The sequence below is a fragment of the Candida orthopsilosis genome, assembly GCF_000315875.1.
Source record: "Candida orthopsilosis Co 90-125, chromosome 5 draft sequence".
NCBI classification, from domain to species: domain Eukaryota; kingdom Fungi; phylum Ascomycota; class Pichiomycetes; order Serinales; family Debaryomycetaceae; genus Lodderomyces; species Lodderomyces orthopsilosis.
This window is the reverse complement of record NC_018298.1, coordinates 77,018-98,788: the sequence shown is the minus strand read 5'-3', so window position 1 is coordinate 98,788 and position 21,771 is coordinate 77,018. Positions and strand designations below refer to the sequence as shown.

Sequence of the window (21,771 nt, the reverse complement as noted above, 5' to 3'; positions counted from 1 at the left end):
CGTAACATAAGGGGGGTCAAGATTTGGAGTTTTTGCAGGTTGAGGTTAGTGAAAAATTCTTGTGGAAATTGTGTCTCTTAAAATAACCGTATTTCTAATGCCATACAATAACGCTTTACATAAGTGGGAGAAATCAATCCTTGACATTTTGGAAAGAGAGCTAATTACTGGTGCTTAATTTTTTAATGAGTTTGCTTGGGCTTGATACGTTCAATAAAGCAAGGCATATTTTGATCAAACTTTAATATGAAAATAAATATACCTGGAAATGAATAGCCTGTAATGTGGATTGATTCGGATGAAAAACATCGTACACCTAGTTTTTGAAAACTTCGTATTAGAGTGGGCTGTAAACTCCATACTTGTATGGGCCTGAATTTGCTGATTTGTAATCTACTAAGATTACAAAGTACAGTAGCTCTTCGTTCTTTCCGGCGCAAACTTCCTGTCTTTTCATCCGACATTTTGGTTGCAACAATCACACAAAAACAATAAATTTCTACGTAAACTAATTCAACTGTATGACATGCTAAATGAGAGATTAGCTTTTTTAGATTGTGTAATTAAGTCAAAGAGAATGAGAAACCGCCCTGAGTTACATCACTATCAATGCCATGTTACGTCATTGCAAATTCTGTGAAACAATTATTCGTCAAAGAAAGGATTCTAATACGATTAACCAAGGGAGCCGAAACTTTGACTTGTAGTGTTAAACATCATGATCGATATACTATAAACTTATTCACCTTTACAAAAAGTGAAGCTGAAATTGAGAATGTTCGGTTGCTTAACTGGTAACCTGTAAATTATCTTTTTCCACATGTGCCTTAAGTAAAGGAAAGGTCTTAATCCTGTATTAGTAATATAAGGTGCCGTTTGTCATGGTGGGTAAATGAGGGGTCAGTGAAGATCAATAGCGTGCGCCCTTTTTGTTGTTGTAATGGTAAGAGAATGCTAAAAATAAAAGAACAAGCCTTGCGCATAGGCGAAATAATTTTTTTTTACCATCGATTGATTCCGGCGGCTAAAGGGTTTTGTGTTAAAATGAACCTTTGTTTCTAAATTTAGCATCGGCGGTACAAAATGAATCGATTGTTTGTAATATTTTAGTAAACCCTCGTAGTGTAACTGTTGCCCTTTGTCATATGTGAGAAAAGAGAATGATCTAGAATGAAGGCGTAGAATGCTTTCATTTTTTGCTCCACACTTTTCATAAAAACAAGAACAATGCACACTTTAACCGCCGATTCTTGACCCTGATTTTATATTTATTGATGACAGCCTATCATTAGGTAGAATTGTCGATAAATGTTCATTATCAAAGGTCATTCTTAAATGAATCAGATCATAGATCGTGGATTAAGTAGCTACGTATAACAAAGTTGTGTCTTATCATTCATCAGTGTTAGTACTTCACCACGAAGGATAAAGATCAAAATTGCTCTGCTTTACAGTTTTTAAACCTTGCAGAAAAGAGTCTGTATGCAAATATGTAGTATGCACATGACGACTTACCCGATTCACACTGTCGCATAGTTTACACAAAGCAAGACAAAGGGGAGTAACAAGTAAAAAAAGTTCACTAAGTTTACAAAATCATATCCGTATTGTATAAGAGAAATGTTTTGATTTTGGTTATGATTGATGGGGTTGAATTGGTCATTCAGGATACCGGAAGGCCATGATGTGAATATCATCTGCATATCGACAATGTAAATAATAAATATTGACAGCAAGGTAGCTCACGCTTTGAGACACATTTTCGCCACTGGCCGACTCGTTTTTGTGCAGTACATAGTATCTGGTGGTTTTTCTTTAGTCTGCTTTGTTTGCTCTTTTCTAGTGAAATCACATGAATCTGTGGATTAAGCCAGAGAATCCTAAGCTGTTAATAAATTCCGGATGCTTCTTTCAGTATAGCACATTGTTTCGTATATATAATCGGTAGACAAAAATCATGTGACTCTCCGTAGCCATCTGCCCCTCGTTTGATTTACGATGGGATTAATCTACTCAACATTGTGTACAAGTACACTACCGTGGGGCGAGTGACGCGTCTTGAAAATTCATTTTATTTTTTTCGCGTGTCTCGGTTATAAAATTCAAGGTGGGACAAAGGATATGGGGTTCAAAGTACATTACAAATTCCGTTTCGGTTGACAATTTATGTGGTTCTTTTGGGGGAAGGAACTCCTGAAATACTGAAGCTGGTTTCATAAGTGCTATGGTTTGTCATTCTATATGTTTCAAGCTTATAAATCATTACGTGTGTGGTTATGTATGAAAAAATTTTCTGTCTCATTCTAAGCATTCTTTGCGCACACAAGCGTACGCAATTAGACTACTAAGTATGGATCAAAAAGCAAAAAAGGAAAACACAGGAAATAGATGGATAAAGTTTACCTCTTATTGTGCTAAGAAATAGGCTATTTATAGAGTATATTTAGAAGTGATTATCGAATGAAGAGCCTATGTGAATCTAGCATTAAATTACAGAGGAATTGACCTCCAAGAAGTACTTCTACGTGATAAGGATAGCTGAAACTCTGTGTTTATATGAATCCTATCTTTTTATTTCTTTTACATTTTGCGACTATATAAGGTGTACTAAGAAAATTATAAGAATTTTAGTCAAACAAAGAGTAATGAAGAAATCAGGTGTCTAGTAATAAACGTGAAAAAAAAAGTTCTAAGCCCGCGTGGATAGAGAAATCAAGAGAAGAGATTATCGGCGCTAAGACAACTAATTGATGACACTTGTTGCCCCAATCGGCCACAGCTATTGTCATTGTGGTGGTAATACGTTTCTAGCTTGTCGTAGTCCCATCCTTTAGTAATTGTTAACTTATTATAGTCCCTCACACTTTGTCTCTGTCTGTTTTTCAGATTTTTATTTTTTAATTTTTAATTTTTATACTTTTTTATTTTTAAAATTCAAAATTTTTTCTTCTTCAATTTCATTACTTTAAAACTAAATATCTTTCCCATCTAACTGTTGTTGGTCAACAAAACTACTACTTTCCCATCACTACATTTATATCATCATTATACATTCGCTTTATACACCTTCACATTATTATCCAAGAGAACTTACTGCATACTTTATTCCATCTCCTTATTTTGTTCAACTTTTCATGAACTTCACTTGCACACTACGCTTCCAGAACCACAGCCCAGTATATAATTTTCTGATTTTTTAAGCGCTATTTGGATAATAATTAATCCCAAAACATTTCAACGTCTAGCGATATATATCCCAATCAAACAAGCAACATTCCAACCAGAACCACCGGCTTTACTCCTAGTAACATATTGCTGGAAAATATCCATATAATGGAAAATTATTTGCTAAGTTCACCTACCCAATTGACCCAACCGTTTGATGATTCGACTATTTCATTCGATTTATATGACCAAACGACACAACAATATCCTCAAAACCACTTGTTGTCTTTAAGTCTACAACAGCAACAGCAACAGCAACAGCAACAGCAACAAGTGCCGCTGCAGCAACTACAACTACAACAATTGGAACTACAGCAGCCACATCTAATTGTTCCATCTCAACATCAGGGCCAACAGCTTCAACAACAAAAGGATCTGCAGTACAAACAGCAACAACCTCAGCAACAACTATCACATGGTCTCAACTTCCATTCCAAGACTGAGTATATTGACGATGGCGCCATGTTTGACGACGAAGTTGTGCCAATTTCGACAAACTTGCCGGAGAACAAATTTTACATTACTGATGAATCAGGATTGGGTATAAACATCGTAGACGCCGATAGTCTTAGTTTCAACCATTCAAGAAATGTTTCATTGGATGGGGCAGCTGGTGATCGCAACCAAAATTTTCAGCACCACCATAACAGTTCCGTCATGTCGGTTAATCAAGACCCACCAAGTCAAAATTCAGCATTACCTGAATCTATTTCTTCAAACACTATTTATTCACTAGATTCTATACCTTCGTTTGAATCTCCTATGCATCAGCAATTGCAACAGCAAACTGGTTATCAACAAATGTCAACTCAGCAACCATATTATCAACAACAACCGTTGTATCAACACCATCACCAACAACAACAACAACAACAAGTGCAACAATTACAACACCAACAGCATTTCACTTCTACTCCTAGAAGACCTGGTAGAAACAAATCCATGTCAGTATCATCCTACACTACTCCGTTAAGAAACTGCCCGCAATCGTTTTCTCCAGTGAATTTGGCGGCTACTGCTTTTAATAAAGTGACCAAAACCCCAGCGAATAAAATCAAAGGTCATACACGATCGCGATCAAGAGTGTCCTTGGATGCCACTGCAGCGGTTCTTGCTTCAAAGACAAATTCGGCATCATCTTACAATTCGGCATTGAATCCGTTCTACACCCCGTCGCAGGGAATGAATTCGTTGGATGATGAGGAAAATTATGGAAATAACTTATCCGCCACTCCATTATTAACTCCTGGTTCACACAAGCTCAAGTCTTCGCAATCGACATTTTTTAGTCCATTTAAAAGTGAAGTGTTTGATAATCAACACTTGGAAGATCAAGAAAATGACGCTTTAAAACAATTGAAGAAGGCAAAGTCGTATTCAAGCTTGATGAAGAAAAATAAGAAGGATCATGAGCTTTTGAATCAAATGAGTAAGCGCCCACAACCAAAAAGCAGCTCTAGTTCTACATTGTTGTTGCCCAATGCCATGATCCCCTTGCCAAAATCTAACGTTGAGCAACAGCAATATCAGCAAGGTGACATCGAAGAAGAGCAAATTCCGACGATTGATCTATTACTGGGCGAATTTGACAACAATCGTGCTTCTTACCCCCTGTTGGATAAGAGAATCACCCAAAATTTGAACCAGTCTGTGTCGCCATTCAACAAGCACAAGAAGCTAAACTCTAATGGTGGATTCCCTTCTGCATCAATCAATTTGAGCACAAGGTTAGCTGAACAGCCTAGCCAAGAGGATCAGAGCAATCAAACAAGTAATCACGTCTCTTCGTCAACTACTCCAACTTTATTACCACCGATGGCTACTTTCCCTGTCGAAGATGCAAAAAAGAAAAAGACAGAAACCGCCACACCCAAACCGCCAACTAGAAGGTCCACCAGAGCTAAAGCTAAATCTCAAACTAAACAAGAAGACACATCCAAGGATTCCAACAGCTCTTTTGAAAGTATCATTGAGGATGATGGAACCGTCACCATTGCCATCCCCGAAGACCTTAACGTTACCCGTCCAAAAGTTCGTAATAACAGATCAGAGAAGAATGATAAAGTTGATCCAAGGAAGAAACACAAGTGTCCTATATGTAATCTGAGATTTCAACGCCCAGAGCATGTTAAACGACATCTCAAATCACATTCATCGGAAAAGCCATTTCAATGTGAAGAGCCAAATTGTGGTAAATGTTTCAATAGAAAAGATAATTTGAAGGCACATTTGAAAAAGATACATGGTTTAACTAATGTATAAAAGGGTCAAAGATATAGAAGGAGTGCTGTATGTACATACTGGTAAGGGGGGGGTTGAACACTTTAAATTTGGAATTGGGATACATTTCTTCAATTTTAATTGCATATTTTTATTGATTTTTCAACATTTATAGGAAAGGAAATTATTAAAACTACATAGTTTTATATGGTTAATCAAAAAATAACAACACTTAATTAACTACTGTTACCACCTGTAGATGTTATCTCATGTGCTTCTTACAACTTTGTCAATTGCGGTACAAAAATAGTCTATATTTTCATCATTCAATCCAGCAACATTGACTCTTCCCATAGTCGTTGAATAAACATTGTACTTTTCAACTAATTTCTTGTTTTGCTCTTTGGATAAACCAGAGTACCAAAACAAGCCGTTTTGTTGAACAACATTTTGCCAGTCACCTGGTGTTTCCAATTGAGTCAATATATCCAAAATGCGTTGACGCAAACGTTTCAACCTTATCGTACATTCATCCAATTCATTCAACCATTGGTTTCTCAATTTATCATTGTTGAAAATGATGGCTGCTAATCTAGCTCCAAAAGCTGGCGCAAATGAGCATTCGTGACGAAAAAAAGCAATCAAGTTGCTTTGTACATTGGGGACATAGTCTTTATCTTGAACTACAACGTGAACTGCTCCACAACGTTCAGAATATAAGCCCAAGTTTTTGGAAAATGATTGGCAAACAATGAACTCCAAGTTTGAATTGTACAAGTAGCGAATTGGCCACGCATCCTGATCCGGGTTCCCGGAGCTAAATCCTTGGTATGCAGTATCTAATAAAGGAAGTAATTGACGTTTTTGCATTATGGAACCAATTTGTTGCCATTGTTCATGGGTGAAGTCAGCTCCAGTAGGGTTGTGGCAACATGTTTGGAAGAGGAACACAGATTTACTTGGTGCTGAGTTCAACACGTTCAAAACACTGCCAAAATCAACCGACCTTGTTTCTTCATTATAATGCGTGTAAATCGTTACACTCCCACCATTGTGTTCGATCATGGGTTGGTAATTTTGCCACGTTGGTGTTCCTATATAATAATTAGTGTATCCAGCTTCGCGGTATAATAACATGGCAATATGCAATGACCCCGTCCCCGAAATGGCTTGAATCGAAGCCAACTTCCCCTGTTTGACAACTTCGTCGCCAAAAACGAGCTTTTGCGCACCAGCAACAAAATCTGCAATACCAGCCATACTGGTATAATTGTGTCCTGGATCATTGTCGTGTAAAATCTGTTTGGCCTTGGTGATACTAGGGAACTCGTAACATGCGCCTGATTCATCCTTGTAAACTCCGATTGAAACATCAATCTTTTGCGGGTTGGTATCCTTATGGTATTGTTGCATGGTCTTGATAATTGGGTCAGGTTCCTCCCTGACCAAGTTCGAAAATACGGTTTGCACAGTCATTATGACAATTCGAGAATTTGCTCTTGCTCTCTTTCGTAGTTTGAAATGAAATATTGAAATAGTTGCAACATGTCACCATTTTGGCTGAATATTTCCTCTTTATATACATCTGAGGCACTTATGGCTTTGGGGTTAGGAGACTGAAAAATTTTACACTTTTGGAACTTCGGAGCTGACGAATGGGGAAGTGTGTGCGGCCCAATATAGTTTGACACAAAGTGCTCTTCAGTTAAAAAAAAATAATTCTGAGTTTTACCCTTCGAATGCCGTAAGTACACAAAAACAGAGTCAAATGTGGCACGAGTCATTTCGCTTGGGCATTCCCTTAGGAAAAGAAAACACATAATACTAAATCCACAAAGTTCTCTTAGAAGGACACACCCACAGTTTTTGGTTTAATATTGATCCAAGAAAAGTGTGGCACTGATTGATTACTCCGCAAGGAGAATTTCAGCGCATATTTGATGAAGTTCGTCAAAGTTGATTGAGGGAAGATCACCCGAAATAAGTTCTACAACCTTGGTAGTTATGACTGCCGTATATTTCAAATTGTTCTTGAAAGCTTTTGCTTGCCACGATTTTGCATCTGGTGTTGAGGAAACTTCACTCTCATGCATTTGCTTTAAAATAACCGTGAGTGGTTGCAAATAAATCTCAGTTATAGTTTGGGGATTTAGCACAAGCTTGCCCGAATTGAGATGCTGATTGACAATAGATATAGTTTTGATTTGCTCTAACACATCCAGTTGATCAACTTGCGCTACAATTGACTTAATCAATTGCAATAGTTCATTATTCGCATTTCCCATATCAAAATTGAGTTTCTGTAAAAGAATATACTTCACACGAATGTGATCCGGCATGTCATTGTCAAGTTGATTTATTTGTTTAACGAATGCCATCGGTATCTCTTCTGGAGTTAAAATTAGCAACTTTTTCAAAAATTTAAAGTACAATGCTGCAATTTCACAATAATACTGTGAGTTGTCAATTACAATCTGATTGAGTGCAATAAGTTCCTCTGTGTATTGCTTTATGATTTCTTCTGAAATTGTTACATCCATCAAATTTGTCCACATATGGATAGCTTGGACTTGTATCAAATCAGTAATTTTGAACTTTTTAAAAAACGTGTTAATTAAGTTATTAATACCGAAGTTCGCATCAATTAGTTCATATGTCAGTTTTTTAGTAGCATCGCTTTTGATGCAATTTCCAATTGCAATGCCACACACTGCAAAGACGTATGGATTGCGTGTTGTCAATTGATCAAAGGGTATATCGGCTGGTTTGTTGGTAAAAAGCAAACTGGCTACAACCAACATTTTCCTTGCTAGATCCTTATCTTCCACTTGTGATAAAAGACTGAGAACATTGCCAAATGCGTCTCTATCGGGTCCAGAATATGCAATGATTTCCACCAATTTTTCAAGAATTTCTGTGTCCTCACTCTCTTGAAAATAATGATCTAACTTGCTTTTGGTTCTCTCTATTAAAGTAGTATCACTGATATCCAAATGGTCGGCATTGGATTTAATTAGTTCATAGCCAACATCGAAAGCTTCAATATTGTTATCATCTAGGTGCAGGTAAACCAGTTTGTGGAATCCTTGATTGTGCAAGAATCTCATGTAATTACTAACACTCTGCGACTCGACTATGAACTGACCAATGAATATAAATATCAACCTTTTTAACGAATTATCTTGTCTATCAAGTAGGGACTGGGTAAGTTTCCAAAATTCGTGAACCTCCCCTGATTCGGTGACGAAGAATTCTCGATTTCTATCACTACGAGCAACTAGGTTGACAAGGAATTGATATATTCCAACTAACAAAGTAAAATCCTCTGCATTTACGTCAATATTTTCGTTGATAATTTTGTTGAAGCTTTGAACAATAGCTGATATGTTTTTAGTGACAATTTCTGACTCTCTATTTGCATCATCTCTCAATTGAACTTTCAACTTCTCAAGGGACGTTACAGAGACGTGCCCATTCTTCAATTCCTTAATTTGGTTTTCCTGGATCTGCTGAATTGATATGTCCATGTTTGTTGTTAGTAATGTAATTATCTATCTGATATCCATGAGGCTGATAGTACAATTTTTTTTTTCACCTCAGATGAATCACGTGAAGGCAACTAAACAAACGAAATAAAAGTTTGTTGTGTTGCCTCTTCAAAGTTGTGTGTACAAAAGTCAACTAAATTAGAATTGGAATAGGTCAGCTGTGATAAAAACGCGTGTTTTCAACCGATTTTGATGTTTTCTTAACTAATTTAGCTCCTTCTTACTTTTAAAGCTAGTCTACGTTGTTCTTTGTTAGACACAGTGATGCTTTGACTGAAATATTGCCAATCCGAATTTGTTGTCGTGTAATTTCTTATTGCGGTTGTGAATCTTCTTCGTGACAAAGTAATTTAGAGCTCTCAAGAATAAGCATCTTTGTGAATGGTGTTTAACTTGTTCAGCATGTTATTTTACATCACCGAAAGATGAAATACACCATTTGTGAAGTTGGATGCGAGAGATTCCATAACCTGCAATGGAAATAGAGCCGTGCTTTGCAGTTTTAAAAACGTGTGTGTACGGCTTTCTTGATTCAATGGAAGTGTAAATTGGGTCCAATAAGGGAAGACTCTATAAATTGTATGTCCTTCTCACTTAAGATTTGATGGGGTAGACCAAGTATGCTGCGGTTCTTAAGAAGTTCAAAGGCTGCAATGTGGACCACTATCCATTTGAGAACTGTCCCTTTTTTAGTAAGTCAGTGAAGACTAAGGTGATGTACGTTGACAGAGAATCAATATGTAATTTTGATGAAGTTAGAAATATTTTGTAAATTTGTTAAACACTGATTATTACTCGGTAGATTTACTATGCTCTTTTTCGGTATTGATGGACGTTCCTGCGTTCATGTCTGGCAGAAATATTCAACACAGTTGTTATTGCTTTTCTTGCATTGCAACTCCACCCAACATCTACAAGAAACTAATGCACAAAGATGTATTGTCAATTCCATTTAAACCGCAATTGGCAACACCGGACTTATCTCCACGTACAGAGGAGGTAAATCTTTGTGGCATCGATTCACAAGCTGACGTATGTTATGCAGATGCTGTTGCTCAACTACTGGATAAGGTTTCAAACATGCAGGCCGCTTTGGAAACACTACAGAGAAGGATCAAACAACTTGAGAGAGGTAACACTATCAATCTGCCTGATATCCATAGAGCCAATTGGCTGCTGTATCCCGCATTGGAGCCAATAGCATTGCAAGTCGGAACCGGAACACAATCCGAAAATCCTCCAACACTGGAAGTCTTTCAAGTGAAACCTCCTATCTCTAGCCCTCCTCAATGGCCTGTTAAACAACCGGGGAAGATACTTGAACGGATAAAGTACTTTGAACTACTCCATCAAACACAAGAAGTATTGAAAAACCAGCGTCAACTTAGTAATCTCAAAATCAAGTCGTTCATGAAACACGATGAAAAAGTAAAAGCTCATAAAAAGTCAGTCCCAAAATGTGATGCCAAAGGGAGCGAATCTCAGTCCAATCTTGAACCAAAGAATACACATACAGCCGAGGAGAGATTCGAGAAATTGGAAATTGCAGTTGAGATGCTACAACAGAGGTTGAATAAACTGGATTTGATACAGAAGGAGCTAGAGGTAGAGCCAGAACTTCAATCGACGATCAGGGTTAGAGTCAAGAGAGCACCACTAGAGCATGAGCGTGAGAAATGCTATGATGATCTTGATCATGTAATTGCGCCTTTACAAGTCAAGGCTTACTATAAAAAGCATTCTAAAGAATCAATTGGCTCAATCACAGGAAATTCGCCCACTAGAAACAACACAAGTTTTTCCAATACCCCAGATGCCCAGCCGCCGCCACAAATCCAGCCATATCTACAGAAAACGGGATTCACGCGACAAAGAAAGGTCGGCTACAAGTGTAATACACGTGCCAAACGAAAACGAAAAGGATCAGTTAGAAAATCTCGAATAAATTCAACCGGGTCTACTCAAGTGCTTGATGCTAGGGACCAATCTTTCAATTACACGCTTTCGGTTTCACTCGTGACAGCAATGATAATAATGGCATTATTGATACTGTACTAGCTTTATACATCGATACTTGAAAACTATATAACTTGTAAATGAATAATGCATATTTAAATTGTCCACTGACTGCATAAATGTCTTGTGCGGCGCAAAAAACTATCCCATCTCTTCACTATCACCCCAATATGCTTTGTCAAATATGTACCATAAATGAAAGCAAATACAAATGTCCTACCTGCAAAATAGCATACTGCTCGCTAGCATGCTACAAATCGGAGAGCCATAAACATGAAAATGTGAAACTCAGAGACGAACGTTCAATGCCATTGTCAACGCCAGATCAAAATAATACTAAACCGATGACCAAATTTGACAAGTTTCTTCAAGATGATCAAATCGGATATCTACTAAAAGAACCAGCCTTGCAATTCCATCTTCTATCTATCATCACTATACTACAAGATGGGTTTATCAACAATCTCAACCAGGAACAAAAATTGGAGGTAATTAATCTCAAATTGAATGATTTACGAAAGGGGGGAGTGGAACAAAACGAACTAGTGGAGGAGTTTGTACAAAGGGTGTTGGAGTTGGATCAAATTAACTAAATCTACTATATATCTACTTTGCCACCCCAGATGTTCTTCTTTTGTCCTTTGAGGCCAACTTTCAATTTAAACAAGAATCCGCCAAGATCACCAAACACATCATCTGCATCTATCTTGGCATCAAAATCATCAAGCCTCAAGTGTCCAGTAGTAACGAACAAATCATCATCATCAGAGCCCCCGATGGTTACACAAGTGCATCTCTTTGCTGGGATTTGAATCTTTTCCACCAATTCTCCCTTTTCATTCACATGCAATATTGTTGATGTTGAAAAAACAGCAGAGTAGATATCACCATTGACTGCACGAACTAATCCATCTGGTTCTGGATCATTTTCATTCGGATAAAAGTGTTTAGTTTCAATAAATGCGGTTTTGTTGTTTAATTTATTTGTTTCATGATCATAGTTGAATTTGTAGATGGTAAAATTTAATGAATCAGTCCAATATATTTCACTTCCATCATCATTAAATGCCATTCCATTGGAGATTTTGGTATTTTCCAACATGACGTCAACTTTCAAGTCCGGAGTGATACGATATAATTTCCCTTCTCCCTGTACACCTTCCTGGGCACTAACAGGGAAATCCGTCATCACACCAATCCAAAGATTACCCCAAGGGTCTATAATCCCATCATTCGATCTCAATCTAGTTTTCTCTGACTCTGAAAATGGATATTCAAAGAAATATTCCAAAGTGCCTTTCTTGAAGTCCCCCAATGCCAACCCGGATTTAGCAGCAACCAACACAACATCTTCTTTCTTTGTAAGTGCAATAAATCCAATTGATTCTTTTGGGTCGGGCCATTTCAAAACTTCATGCTGGTTGAGGTCATTCAACAGTAGACGATGAACTTCACCTTGAATGATGTCAATCCATAACAAGTTGTTGTTGCGGTAGTCATAAGTGACACCCTCAGTCAAACGTCCACGATAACTTTGTGGAAATATATTTCTCTCGGTAGCAATTAATGACATAATAGGGCCGTCAGTGGGGTAGTATAGTTGTTTGTAGTAGTTGCAAAGGGTATAATTGCTAACCGCAGTATTGTTTGAATTGCGCTCGAAATTGAATCCTTTTCGGAGTTGATGTTGGTATAAATACACGACTGTTGAGGATTCAGAGATTTACCACAAGTTTCATGATTATGGCATTACATAATAGAATTGCAGCTGGGTTATTAGTCATTTTCTGCCCAGTCTACATATTGACTATAAATATACAGCAGATTCTTATAAGACTCACTTTTGGTGCAAAACAACAGACATTATATTGTGAAGGTCTTTCCTAGGCTCACAACGACGTTATTAATAGCATTTATGAAGAATACGGTATAAGTCAAAACATGTAAAGGTTGCCGGGGCACGCAATGAGAGCAAACGTAATGGGGTCAGGGACTTTAAAAGAAGATTTGATCAACAAGTAGGTGACAATACAAATTAGAGTGGGGAGCTAGAAGCTCAATTGTTACAATCACGTATCAATTAAAACTGTTTCCGGATAGATAAATCCTCAAGCACTCACGAAAATGACTCTATCAAAAGATTGAGCTTAATAAGTATATGTCGTGCTTCCAATTTTGCTGGCTGACATTTCATAAGGGTGCGTTTCCCATTTTTAAATGTGACAAACAATGACTGCATTTTCTTTGATATGTAGTTATGATCTCATTGCTTAAGTTGCATTTAATCTAAACGTTTTACTTATACCAACCCCATCGAATAGTGTAGATAGAATGTAAATCCTAAAGTTCAACTCTATGTGGATTTTAAAAAATTTTCACAGATGACTACGCAATAACTTCCCCTGATGAATCCAGTCAACCAACACAAACGTATAACTAGGGAAGGTTTTGCCTACACTGAGTTTGCGCAGAGACCCCATTAATCAAGACAAACACACCATCTGTAGGGACACATAGCAGCTGCTCCAGTATATACTTATTCATAGCTATTTTTTCTCTGAATTCGCTTCCTTTGCTTGCAACTTATCCCATTCTCTGGCCAAATTGATCAATGCTTCAGCATCATTCGCTGCGCCAACAACATCTATTGGAACTTGACTTTCACTATATTGCTTTTTGGCAAAAGCTCCAAGGTTTGTCTCATTAATCAACCTAAATTCGTAGTCGTTGTCATCTTTAGGAATTTTCACCAACAACTCATTCCAGGTAAACAATAAGGAATCTGACTTTCGCAGAAATGGATTCACATCGATAATCAATACCTTTTCAAATGGTCGCGGTATATACACATCTAGGATAAATTTATTCAAATTCAACTTTGGAATCGCTTCCTCATAAACAAACTTGCTTATCCTTTCATCGATCTCCAACTGTAGATCCTTCAAAAAATCGTAGTAATTCAAGTCACGTTGAGATATACCCGAAATCTTGCCATCCTTCACAAACACTCTAAACTCTAATGCAGGATTGATATCCTCCCATTTCTTCAAAATCAATTCGTACGAAACCTTTATATCCTTTGCGTTGTCTACCTCCAGGAAAGGATACAACAAGTCATCCACTATATGATCGGATGATTTCAAAAGTAGGTATATATCATTAGATTCGATACAGCGAACAGTATTTCCCGGGATCAACCAGCTAGCATCCTTCGGAGTTGACCAATTTAGTTTGGGGATTACCTGTCCACCTAACTCATCGACGTACTTGTTGATCTGATCATGCAACTCAATGAATTTCAAATGCACAGGTTCAGGCTCATCCGCCTCGTCCTCTTCCCAGTCACTATACTCATTATCACTCGTCTGTTCTAATTGCTTCTGTTTTGTTGCTAGCTTTATTCCATCACTTAGCAAGTATTCAATAAAACTCGGTGGAAGTGGGTTTATCACTCTATATGGATACAAATGCTCCTTAAATAAGTCACACCAATTGGAGAATGAACATTGTACAATTTCATCCACAGTGACACCTGACTTTTCAAATGTTGCATATTCCTCCGCCATTTCTACCGTATAATACGCGATGGAATCAATTCGAACTTGACTGAAGAAACGAAAAAAAAAAAAAGTTGGAAAAATCCTGCAACCGGCTGTTTCCTCTAAATCATCGCCAACAATGACTTCTGTAACTAGACCCCAGCAGGCACCATCCAATGCTACCTTCAAGGATAAGGAAAAGCCTCAAGAAGTACGCAGGGCCAATATTTTAGCAGCGAGAGCAGTATCCGATGCAATTAGAACCTCATTAGGTCCAAAAGGAATGGACAAGATGATTAGAACGAATAAAGGCGAAATCATCATTTCCAATGATGGTGCAACCATATTGAAACATATGGCAGTCTTGCACCCAGCTGCAAAAATGCTTGTTGATGTGAGTCATGCGCAAGACGTGGAAGCTGGAGATGGAACAACAACAGTTGCCATTTTGACAGGTGCTTTATTAGGGGCTGCAGAGAGGCTATTGAACAAGGGCATACATCCTACATTGATTGCCGAATCGTTTCAAAGAGCTGCCCAGCGTAGTGTTGAAATCCTTTTGGATATGTCTTCAAAGATCAAATTGGATGATAGGGAGCTATTGATTAAAGCGGCTTCAACCTCATTGAGTTCAAAAATTGTGTCACAATACTCACTGTTGTTGGCTCCATTGGCAGTCGACTCCGTCTTGAAAGTCATCAATGATGAAAAGAACAATGTCGATTTGAATGATATTCGTTTGGTAAAGAAGTTGGGAGGTACAATTGATGACACGGAGTTGATCAATGGTGTCGTGTTGACCCAAAATGTTGTGAAAAATGCAGGAGGACCAACTAGGATAGAAAAGGCTAAAATCGGATTAATACAATTTCAATTGTCACCACCGAAACCAGATATGGAAAACAATGTCGTAGTCAATGACTACAGACAAATGGACAAAATTCTCAAGGAGGAGAGAGCATACTTGTTGAACATATGTAAGAAGATAAAAAAAGCCAAATGTAATGTCTTGTTGATTCAAAAGTCTATCTTGAGAGATGCTGTCAATGACTTGGCTTTACACTTTTTATCAAAATTAAACATCATGGTTATCAAGGACATTGAAAGAGATGAAGTCGAATTCTTATCCAAAGCGGTGGGATGTAAGCCAATTGCCGATGTTGACAACTTCACCGAAGATAGGTTAGGTTCAGCTGACTTAGTAGAGGAGATTGAAAGCTCTAGCTCCAAAATTGTTCAAATAACAGGAATCACTTCGAAAACCACCCAACCTACCGTTTCCATTGTTGTGAGAGGAGCAAACAATTTAGTTGTTGATGAAACTGAAAGATCATTACACGATGCATTGTGTGTTGTTAGGTGCTTGGTAAAAGAAAAAGCATTGATTGCCGGAGGTGGTGCACCAGAAATTGAAGTCTCAAGACAATTGATGAAGGAGTCGAATAAATTGTTTGGTGTAGAACAATTTGTTTATCAGGAGTTTGCCCTTGCTTTAGAGGTAATACCCACAACGTTAGCTGAAAACGCTGGATTGAATCCTATAAACGTTGTTACAGACTTAAGAAACAGACATGAAAACGGAGAAAAAAACGCAGGTATATCCGTTAGAAGATCTGGAGCTTCAAATACATTTGACGAGCACGTATTGCAACCAGTATTGGTGAGTACTAGTGCTATTGTTTTGGCTTCCGAGTGTGTAAAATCTATTTTGAGAATTGATGATATCCAATTCAGTCGCTAATATATATATAAACTATACAAGTTTAACTGATCTCGATAATCCTTTCTTGATACCAGTCTTTTCACCCTCATAAGGACCTCTAGTCTTTTCACTATCGTAAACTTGCCTAACAGATTTAAGCTTCTTCTTGGCAACCTCATATTGTTTTCTCTTTTTAACCCTGGAGTTTCTGTATTCCTTTTTACGATGTGGAGTGAGACCTTTATTTTTGAGAATCTGGTAGTTGATAGCTCTCTTACCATCTTGTCCAATTTCCTCCTGTAATTCAGTCAATTTACCTTCCTTGGCTGCCTTGACTGCTGCAGCATGAGCTAGTTTCCTATTTGCCGATTTTAGTTCCTTATTTTGTTTAAGAGAGTCATAGTATTCGTTGTCATCCTCATCCCATGCGTGATAATTTTCATCATCGGCAATATCCTTACTCTCGAGGCCTCTCTTTCTTGCTTCCTCAATCAACTTTTGTTGTCTTTCATATAGCCTCTCTTTATAAGGTACATCCATATCACCCGAGGTATACTTTTCCCTCTGTGATGCTGCTTTATCAATCTTGGCAGTATAGAACCTTAATGTCTTTTTACGACGTGTCTTATCTTCCATATCCAAGTCATCAATGTTAGCTTCGGTGAAGTCGTCACCAGTTGACTGGGGAACCCGCCTGATGACTCTCTTCTTGTGTATATCAATATTATGACTCTTTTTGGGTGTTTTCTCCATCTCTTCCTCCTCCTTCTCCTCCTCAACATCTTCGATACTTTGACTATCATCTTGTTCTTCCTTAGCGTCAACAAAATCTTCTTCATCTATATCGCTGGAACTTACCTCCTTTGTAATTTCTTCAGTTTCTTCCTTAATTTCTAATGGGAGTTCATTTGCCTGCCTCCACACCTCCCTAGAACTCAAAATCGACTCCATTACAGGATGGTCCTTCATAGATGTAAATCCTTCACCGCTACGAAGATTGTCAACAAAAATGGCCATATAGGACGTAATCGATGCAAGATACCCAGACAAAGCACCAACTTTAATCCTCGTGCATACATTCTGATCCAAATGCCTCAACTCATCAAGCTTTGGCTGTAACTCCTCCAACTCTCTCATCAACGGTATGAATTCCGGGAAAGATTGCTTAAGCAACTTTGACCTCTCGGCATCATCAAGAGATTCGAAATTGGTTGATGTGTCAATGACAACTTGAGAACCGTTATTATCCTTTGTGTCGAAAGTAACTGCTTTCTTTTGCCAATCCTCTAGAATCTCTTCATCAACATAATCATCCATTTCCAAATCCTGTAGATGTTTTCTCTGTTGTCTTAATGCTTCCTCAGTCATTTGCTTTGAATCCTCATCATCACTGGCATCATCACCACCATAATAGTTTTGTTTGCCACCCCATCCTTTCTCCTCATCAAACTCGTCAGCATCTTCCTCTTCTTCATTCTCTTCTTCTTCGTCCTCTTCATCTTCCTCATCGCTGTCTGACCTCATTACTTCCTCCTGTGAGTCTTCGTCTTCTGATTCGCTACCCTGAACATACTCTCCCGCTTGATCTAGTAATACCTTTGATCTATTTGCATTAAAAACATCAACTTCATCCAAGTCCGAGTTGTCCTCCATGGTACCCTTTGCTTGTATTGCCATTGTCGCTGATTCGAAGTTGCAAAACAAAGCTCATCTCAAATCGTTTTCTATTTTTTTTCTCTTGATTTTCCTATATTTCATCAACAACTCTCCCCAACATGTCCAATCGATTAGAGTCGTTAAATTCGAAAAAGCCTTCAAGCTCTCCAGTACCAAAGCCTGGCCTCAAATTCAAGCCCAAGGTGGTGCAAAGAAAATCAAAGGAGGAAAGAGCCAAGGTTGCACCACAAGTCAAACAGGAACCTCAACGAAATGCATCCACTAGAGGGCGAGGAGGAAGCGCTAGAGGTCGGGGTCGAGGAGGTCGTAACAACTACGCAGGTACCCACATAGTTACCTCAGGTCCGTTGTCTGCCGGATCCGTGTCCATTGGTAACCTGAGCGGAACTAAACTCGGGTTAACAGCTGATTTGATCTACAATAGCAATGGCGAGGGTCTGTCAACTCCCGATTTCATCAATAATTTGAAAATGAAGGGGAGTAGATCAGCAACTCCTGGTGGTGACTCTGATAGTGAAGATGACCCTACAAAGATAAACATGACGGAGGAGTATAGATTTGAAGACGATGCAACGGAATTGTTTCCCTTTAGACCATTTAGGGATGATGGTATCAAACGAGAAGATATTGTCAAGGAGGAACCTTTATATCCTGTCAAATCTGAGCTCATAGACTCGTTAGAGAGTACACCAGCGGTGATATCGCTCACGGACAGTCGAGAAGCGACAGTCAAGAGTGAAGCCATTGAAGATAAAATTGAACTGATTAAGGAGAACAAAGCCAAACTTGAAAGCAAGATTACCCAAAGCGATCTGATAGCGACAGACGAAGCTAGTAAGTTAATCGCCGATCATGAACAAGTTTTGGATATCCTAGCAGGCAGCTTCAAGAATTTGTCCGCCCGTGAAAAGGATGACGATCAATACGTTCTTTTCCAGCTACCACAACACCTACCAACATACACGCGTGAAAAGAGCATGGTGAAGCCGGAACCTGGTACTAGCGAACAAAATCAAGAGACTGTTGCCAGGTCTCTGCTTGGTACCAGCATTTCTACATTGCGAGGGGAGATCGGTAAGATCAACATTCATCAATCGGGAAAAATAACTATAGATCTTGGGAAGGGTGTCAAGTTGAATGTGACTAAAGGAGCACCTACCGATTTTTTACAGGAATTGAGTGTGTTGGATGTCAGTAAAGGTCAACCAGGGGACGAGGATGTTGAAATGGTGGATAATGAAGGTAGAGATATCTTTGGAAAGCTTATACGATTGGGAGCTGTGACAGAAAAGGTCATAGCAACACCATGTATTGAATAATGGTGTGTAGACAAACCCTTCAATACATAACTACTATCCTGGGGTGCGACTGAATTTTGGTTGTAAAAAATAACCACACACCAACACTTTATTTCGTTGTATCGGCAATGGATGAGGACTTGGAGTCAATAACAGAGGAAACTTCATTCGTGGTTGATAAAAAGAAGATTTTGTCATTGGATTACTATCGATCGAATTTAGGAGTGACTTGCTTGGATGTTGAAAATCGAAAATTGTATGTATATGAGGATATTGAGGTGTCCTACCCAAATATATATGTGGACGCAATTATTGATGATTTGGGACCTGATATTATATTTGTGTCTTCCCGATGCACAGAATCTATGATTACCCTTGTAAGGAGTTTGGAGGTAGATCGGAACTTGACAGTTTTTGTCAAGATAGTGTCAGAATATACAAAATCTGACCACCAAAGTTTGGCACAATCATTTGAGAAGTATATTGGTACTGTTAGCTCAAGGCTTTTCATGAATGCAGCGTTGAAATCCCCCTACTATAAAATTAGTGTAAGTATGCACATCTGTGTTGCTCAGATCTGTACTAACTCACCCTAGATGGGCACGTTGAATGCGATTTATCTTGAAATATCAGATTACACCGATGTCCAATGTTTGGCAGAAATGGTTGATTCCGTCGAATCTTGCAACTATAAGAACCTCATGTTCGTCGATGTTGACCTGTTGTATGCTCTTCAGATTGATACTGATTCACACACAAACAAAGTTTCAAAGAACTCGATAAATAGCTTATTTGATTTCTTGAACCATACAGCTACACGAGAAGGATATTTGCTACTTCGTGACTGGGTGAGAAAGCCCTTGGCAAATTTAAAATTAATCGAGGAACGTCAAGCTTTGGTAAAAGTTTTGTCTTTAGAGTCCTTCAAAGAGAGTCGAAAACTGGTATTCAAACTACTAAGCCAATTAAAGGGTCTGTTTCGGAAGATCAGAAGATTGAGGACAAATGAGTTGCTTTGGAATAGTTGGAAATCTTTGCTTCTTTTTTTGTCCAATTCGGTGCAAATTGTGAAGCTTTTGAGGTTATATATTGCTACATTAGGAGTCGGGACTTTGCCAGGCTTCAATTTTCGTGCCTTGTTGAGTGATGACGTTCTTGAGTTTCGGAAACTTTCAGATGCCATACTTCTGATCATTGAGTTGGAATCATCCTCGGAAGAGGGCAAGGTTAGAGTTTTAAGTGGAGTGGACGAAGAGATTGACCAATTGAGAGTAATTTATAATGACTTGGAGTCGATTTTGCAAAATTGCACTGAGGAACTAATGGCTACACACAACCAAAACTTCAACACGGTTTACATACCACAGTTGGGTTTTTTAGTTTCCATTGATGTCACCACTTCCTCACTGGATTTGGATTTACCAATAGAATGGGAGCAAGTGTTTGCGACACCTACCAATGCATATTACAAATGCAACAAAGTTCAAGAATTGGATGAAAAGTTTGGTGATGTTCACACTCTTATTAACGATAGAGAAATAGAGATTATACAAGGGTTGCAGGAGGAAGTGTTGGATTATGAAGAGAAAATACTAGATGTTATGGATGGCCTAGTAGAATTGGACTGTTTTTGCTCGTTGGCTGAAGTTTCAGCATTTCCCAATTTCAATTTCCCAACATTAACCGATGGATTGGAGTTGCAAATCGAAAATGGGCGTCATGTATTACTAGAATCATGTCTGAAATTGGTTGTCTCCAATGATATAGAATACAAAAATAAGGAACGGATGATCATCATCACTGGGGCCAACTTCTCAGGAAAATCGATCTTCCTCAATCAGACTGCATTGATTGTGGTTCTTGCGCAAATTGGTTGTGCCATTCCAGCTACATGTGCCGTTATCGGTATGGTTGATAAATTATTAACAAGAATCCTGTCAAGGGAGTCATTAGAAAAACGTCAGTCCACGTTTGCCATAGATATAAATCAGCTATCAAAGTGTATTGATCACAAGACAGAGAGATCGTTGGTGATCATTGATGAATTTGGCAAAGGTAGTGATTCAATTGACTCACCGGCCCTTTTAGGAGGCACTTTAGTCTATTTTGCTTCACAGAATGATTGTCCTAGGTGTATAATTTCCACCCATTTCATGGAGCTTTTTCGTGGTAATTTGATTGTTGATAGGTTGCCTCAAGAGAGAGTCAAGTTCTTATCTACCCAGGTAATTCTACAAAATGATCAAACAGATCGCACCAGTATTACGTACTTGTACAAAATCGTCCCAGGGATATGCGACAATAGTCATGGAATCCATTGTGCTAAAGTCTGTGGAATTCCACTGACGATTATTGCACGAGCAAAAGAGATTGGTCACAAACTTGATGAAGGAAAAGATTTGGTTAACGAGATGACTCTTTTGACTGCACATGAAGAGCAAAATTACTCCATTGCAAGAGATGTAGTTATGAAATTTTTAGCATTAGATTTCAGTGAAGCAGATCGAACTACATTTGATATCTCACAATTTGATGCTATATTTTGA

The 21,771-nt window shown here is 38.3% G+C and overlaps 11 protein-coding genes across 11 annotated transcripts; 6 read left to right on the top strand and 5 right to left on the bottom strand. All coding sequences in view use genetic code 12, as the record gives it.

Annotated features, from left to right (window-relative positions):
• Nucleotides 1-3,333: 3,333 nt before the first annotated feature.
• CORT_0E00480 (Cas5 zinc finger transcription factor) lies at nt 3,334-5,487 on the top strand (the record flags this gene model as incomplete). Its single annotated transcript, XM_003869722.1, has 1 exon — nt 3,334-5,487. One exon carries the CDS (start codon nt 3,334-3,336, stop codon nt 5,485-5,487), a length of 2,154 nt encoding a protein of 717 aa, XP_003869771.1.
• Nucleotides 5,488-5,712: 225 nt separating this feature from the next.
• Nucleotides 5,713-6,921, bottom strand: CORT_0E00470 (Aat22 protein; the record flags this gene model as incomplete). Its single annotated transcript, XM_003869721.1, has 1 exon — nt 5,713-6,921. The coding sequence occupies one exon, from the start codon at nt 6,919-6,921 to the stop codon at nt 5,713-5,715; it is 1,209 nt and encodes a 402-aa protein (XP_003869770.1).
• Nucleotides 6,922-7,352: 431 nt separating this feature from the next.
• CORT_0E00460 (hypothetical protein) lies at nt 7,353-8,972 on the bottom strand (the record flags this gene model as incomplete). The annotated part of the gene is made up of 1 exon (XM_003869720.1): nt 7,353-8,972. The coding sequence occupies one exon, from the start codon at nt 8,970-8,972 to the stop codon at nt 7,353-7,355; it is 1,620 nt and encodes a 539-aa protein (XP_003869769.1).
• An 849-nt stretch (nt 8,973-9,821) lies between these two features.
• Nucleotides 9,822-11,051, top strand: CORT_0E00450 (hypothetical protein; the record flags this gene model as incomplete). The annotated part of the gene is made up of 1 exon (XM_003869719.1): nt 9,822-11,051. One exon carries the CDS (start codon nt 9,822-9,824, stop codon nt 11,049-11,051), a length of 1,230 nt encoding a protein of 409 aa, XP_003869768.1.
• Nucleotides 11,052-11,128: 77 nt separating this feature from the next.
• CORT_0E00440 (Hit1 protein) lies at nt 11,129-11,602 on the top strand (the record flags this gene model as incomplete). The annotated part of the gene is made up of 1 exon (XM_003869718.1): nt 11,129-11,602. One exon carries the CDS (start codon nt 11,129-11,131, stop codon nt 11,600-11,602), a length of 474 nt encoding a protein of 157 aa, XP_003869767.1.
• A 5-nt stretch (nt 11,603-11,607) lies between these two features.
• CORT_0E00430 (Cgr1 negative regulator) lies at nt 11,608-12,582 on the bottom strand (the record flags this gene model as incomplete). The annotated part of the gene is made up of 1 exon (XM_003869717.1): nt 11,608-12,582. One exon carries the CDS (start codon nt 12,580-12,582, stop codon nt 11,608-11,610), a length of 975 nt encoding a protein of 324 aa, XP_003869766.1.
• Nucleotides 12,583-13,555: 973 nt separating this feature from the next.
• CORT_0E00420 (Cdc123 protein) lies at nt 13,556-14,575 on the bottom strand (the record flags this gene model as incomplete). Its single annotated transcript, XM_003869716.1, has 1 exon — nt 13,556-14,575. The coding sequence occupies one exon, from the start codon at nt 14,573-14,575 to the stop codon at nt 13,556-13,558; it is 1,020 nt and encodes a 339-aa protein (XP_003869765.1).
• A 112-nt stretch (nt 14,576-14,687) lies between these two features.
• On the top strand, nt 14,688-16,289 carry CORT_0E00410 (Cct4 protein; the record flags this gene model as incomplete). Its single annotated transcript, XM_003869715.1, has 1 exon — nt 14,688-16,289. One exon carries the CDS (start codon nt 14,688-14,690, stop codon nt 16,287-16,289), a length of 1,602 nt encoding a protein of 533 aa, XP_003869764.1.
• Nucleotides 16,290-16,301: 12 nt separating this feature from the next.
• Nucleotides 16,302-17,927, bottom strand: CORT_0E00400 (Sas10 U3-containing small subunit processome complex subunit; the record flags this gene model as incomplete). The annotated part of the gene is made up of 1 exon (XM_003869714.1): nt 16,302-17,927. The coding sequence occupies one exon, from the start codon at nt 17,925-17,927 to the stop codon at nt 16,302-16,304; it is 1,626 nt and encodes a 541-aa protein (XP_003869763.1).
• A 98-nt stretch (nt 17,928-18,025) lies between these two features.
• Nucleotides 18,026-19,246, top strand: CORT_0E00390 (Rpc53 protein; the record flags this gene model as incomplete). Its single annotated transcript, XM_003869713.1, has 1 exon — nt 18,026-19,246. One exon carries the CDS (start codon nt 18,026-18,028, stop codon nt 19,244-19,246), a length of 1,221 nt encoding a protein of 406 aa, XP_003869762.1.
• Nucleotides 19,247-19,353: 107 nt separating this feature from the next.
• Nucleotides 19,354-21,771, top strand: CORT_0E00380 (Msh5 protein; the record flags this gene model as incomplete). Its single annotated transcript, XM_003869712.1, has 2 exons — nt 19,354-19,773; nt 19,822-21,771. 2 exons carry the CDS (start codon nt 19,354-19,356, stop codon nt 21,769-21,771), a joined length of 2,370 nt encoding a protein of 789 aa, XP_003869761.1.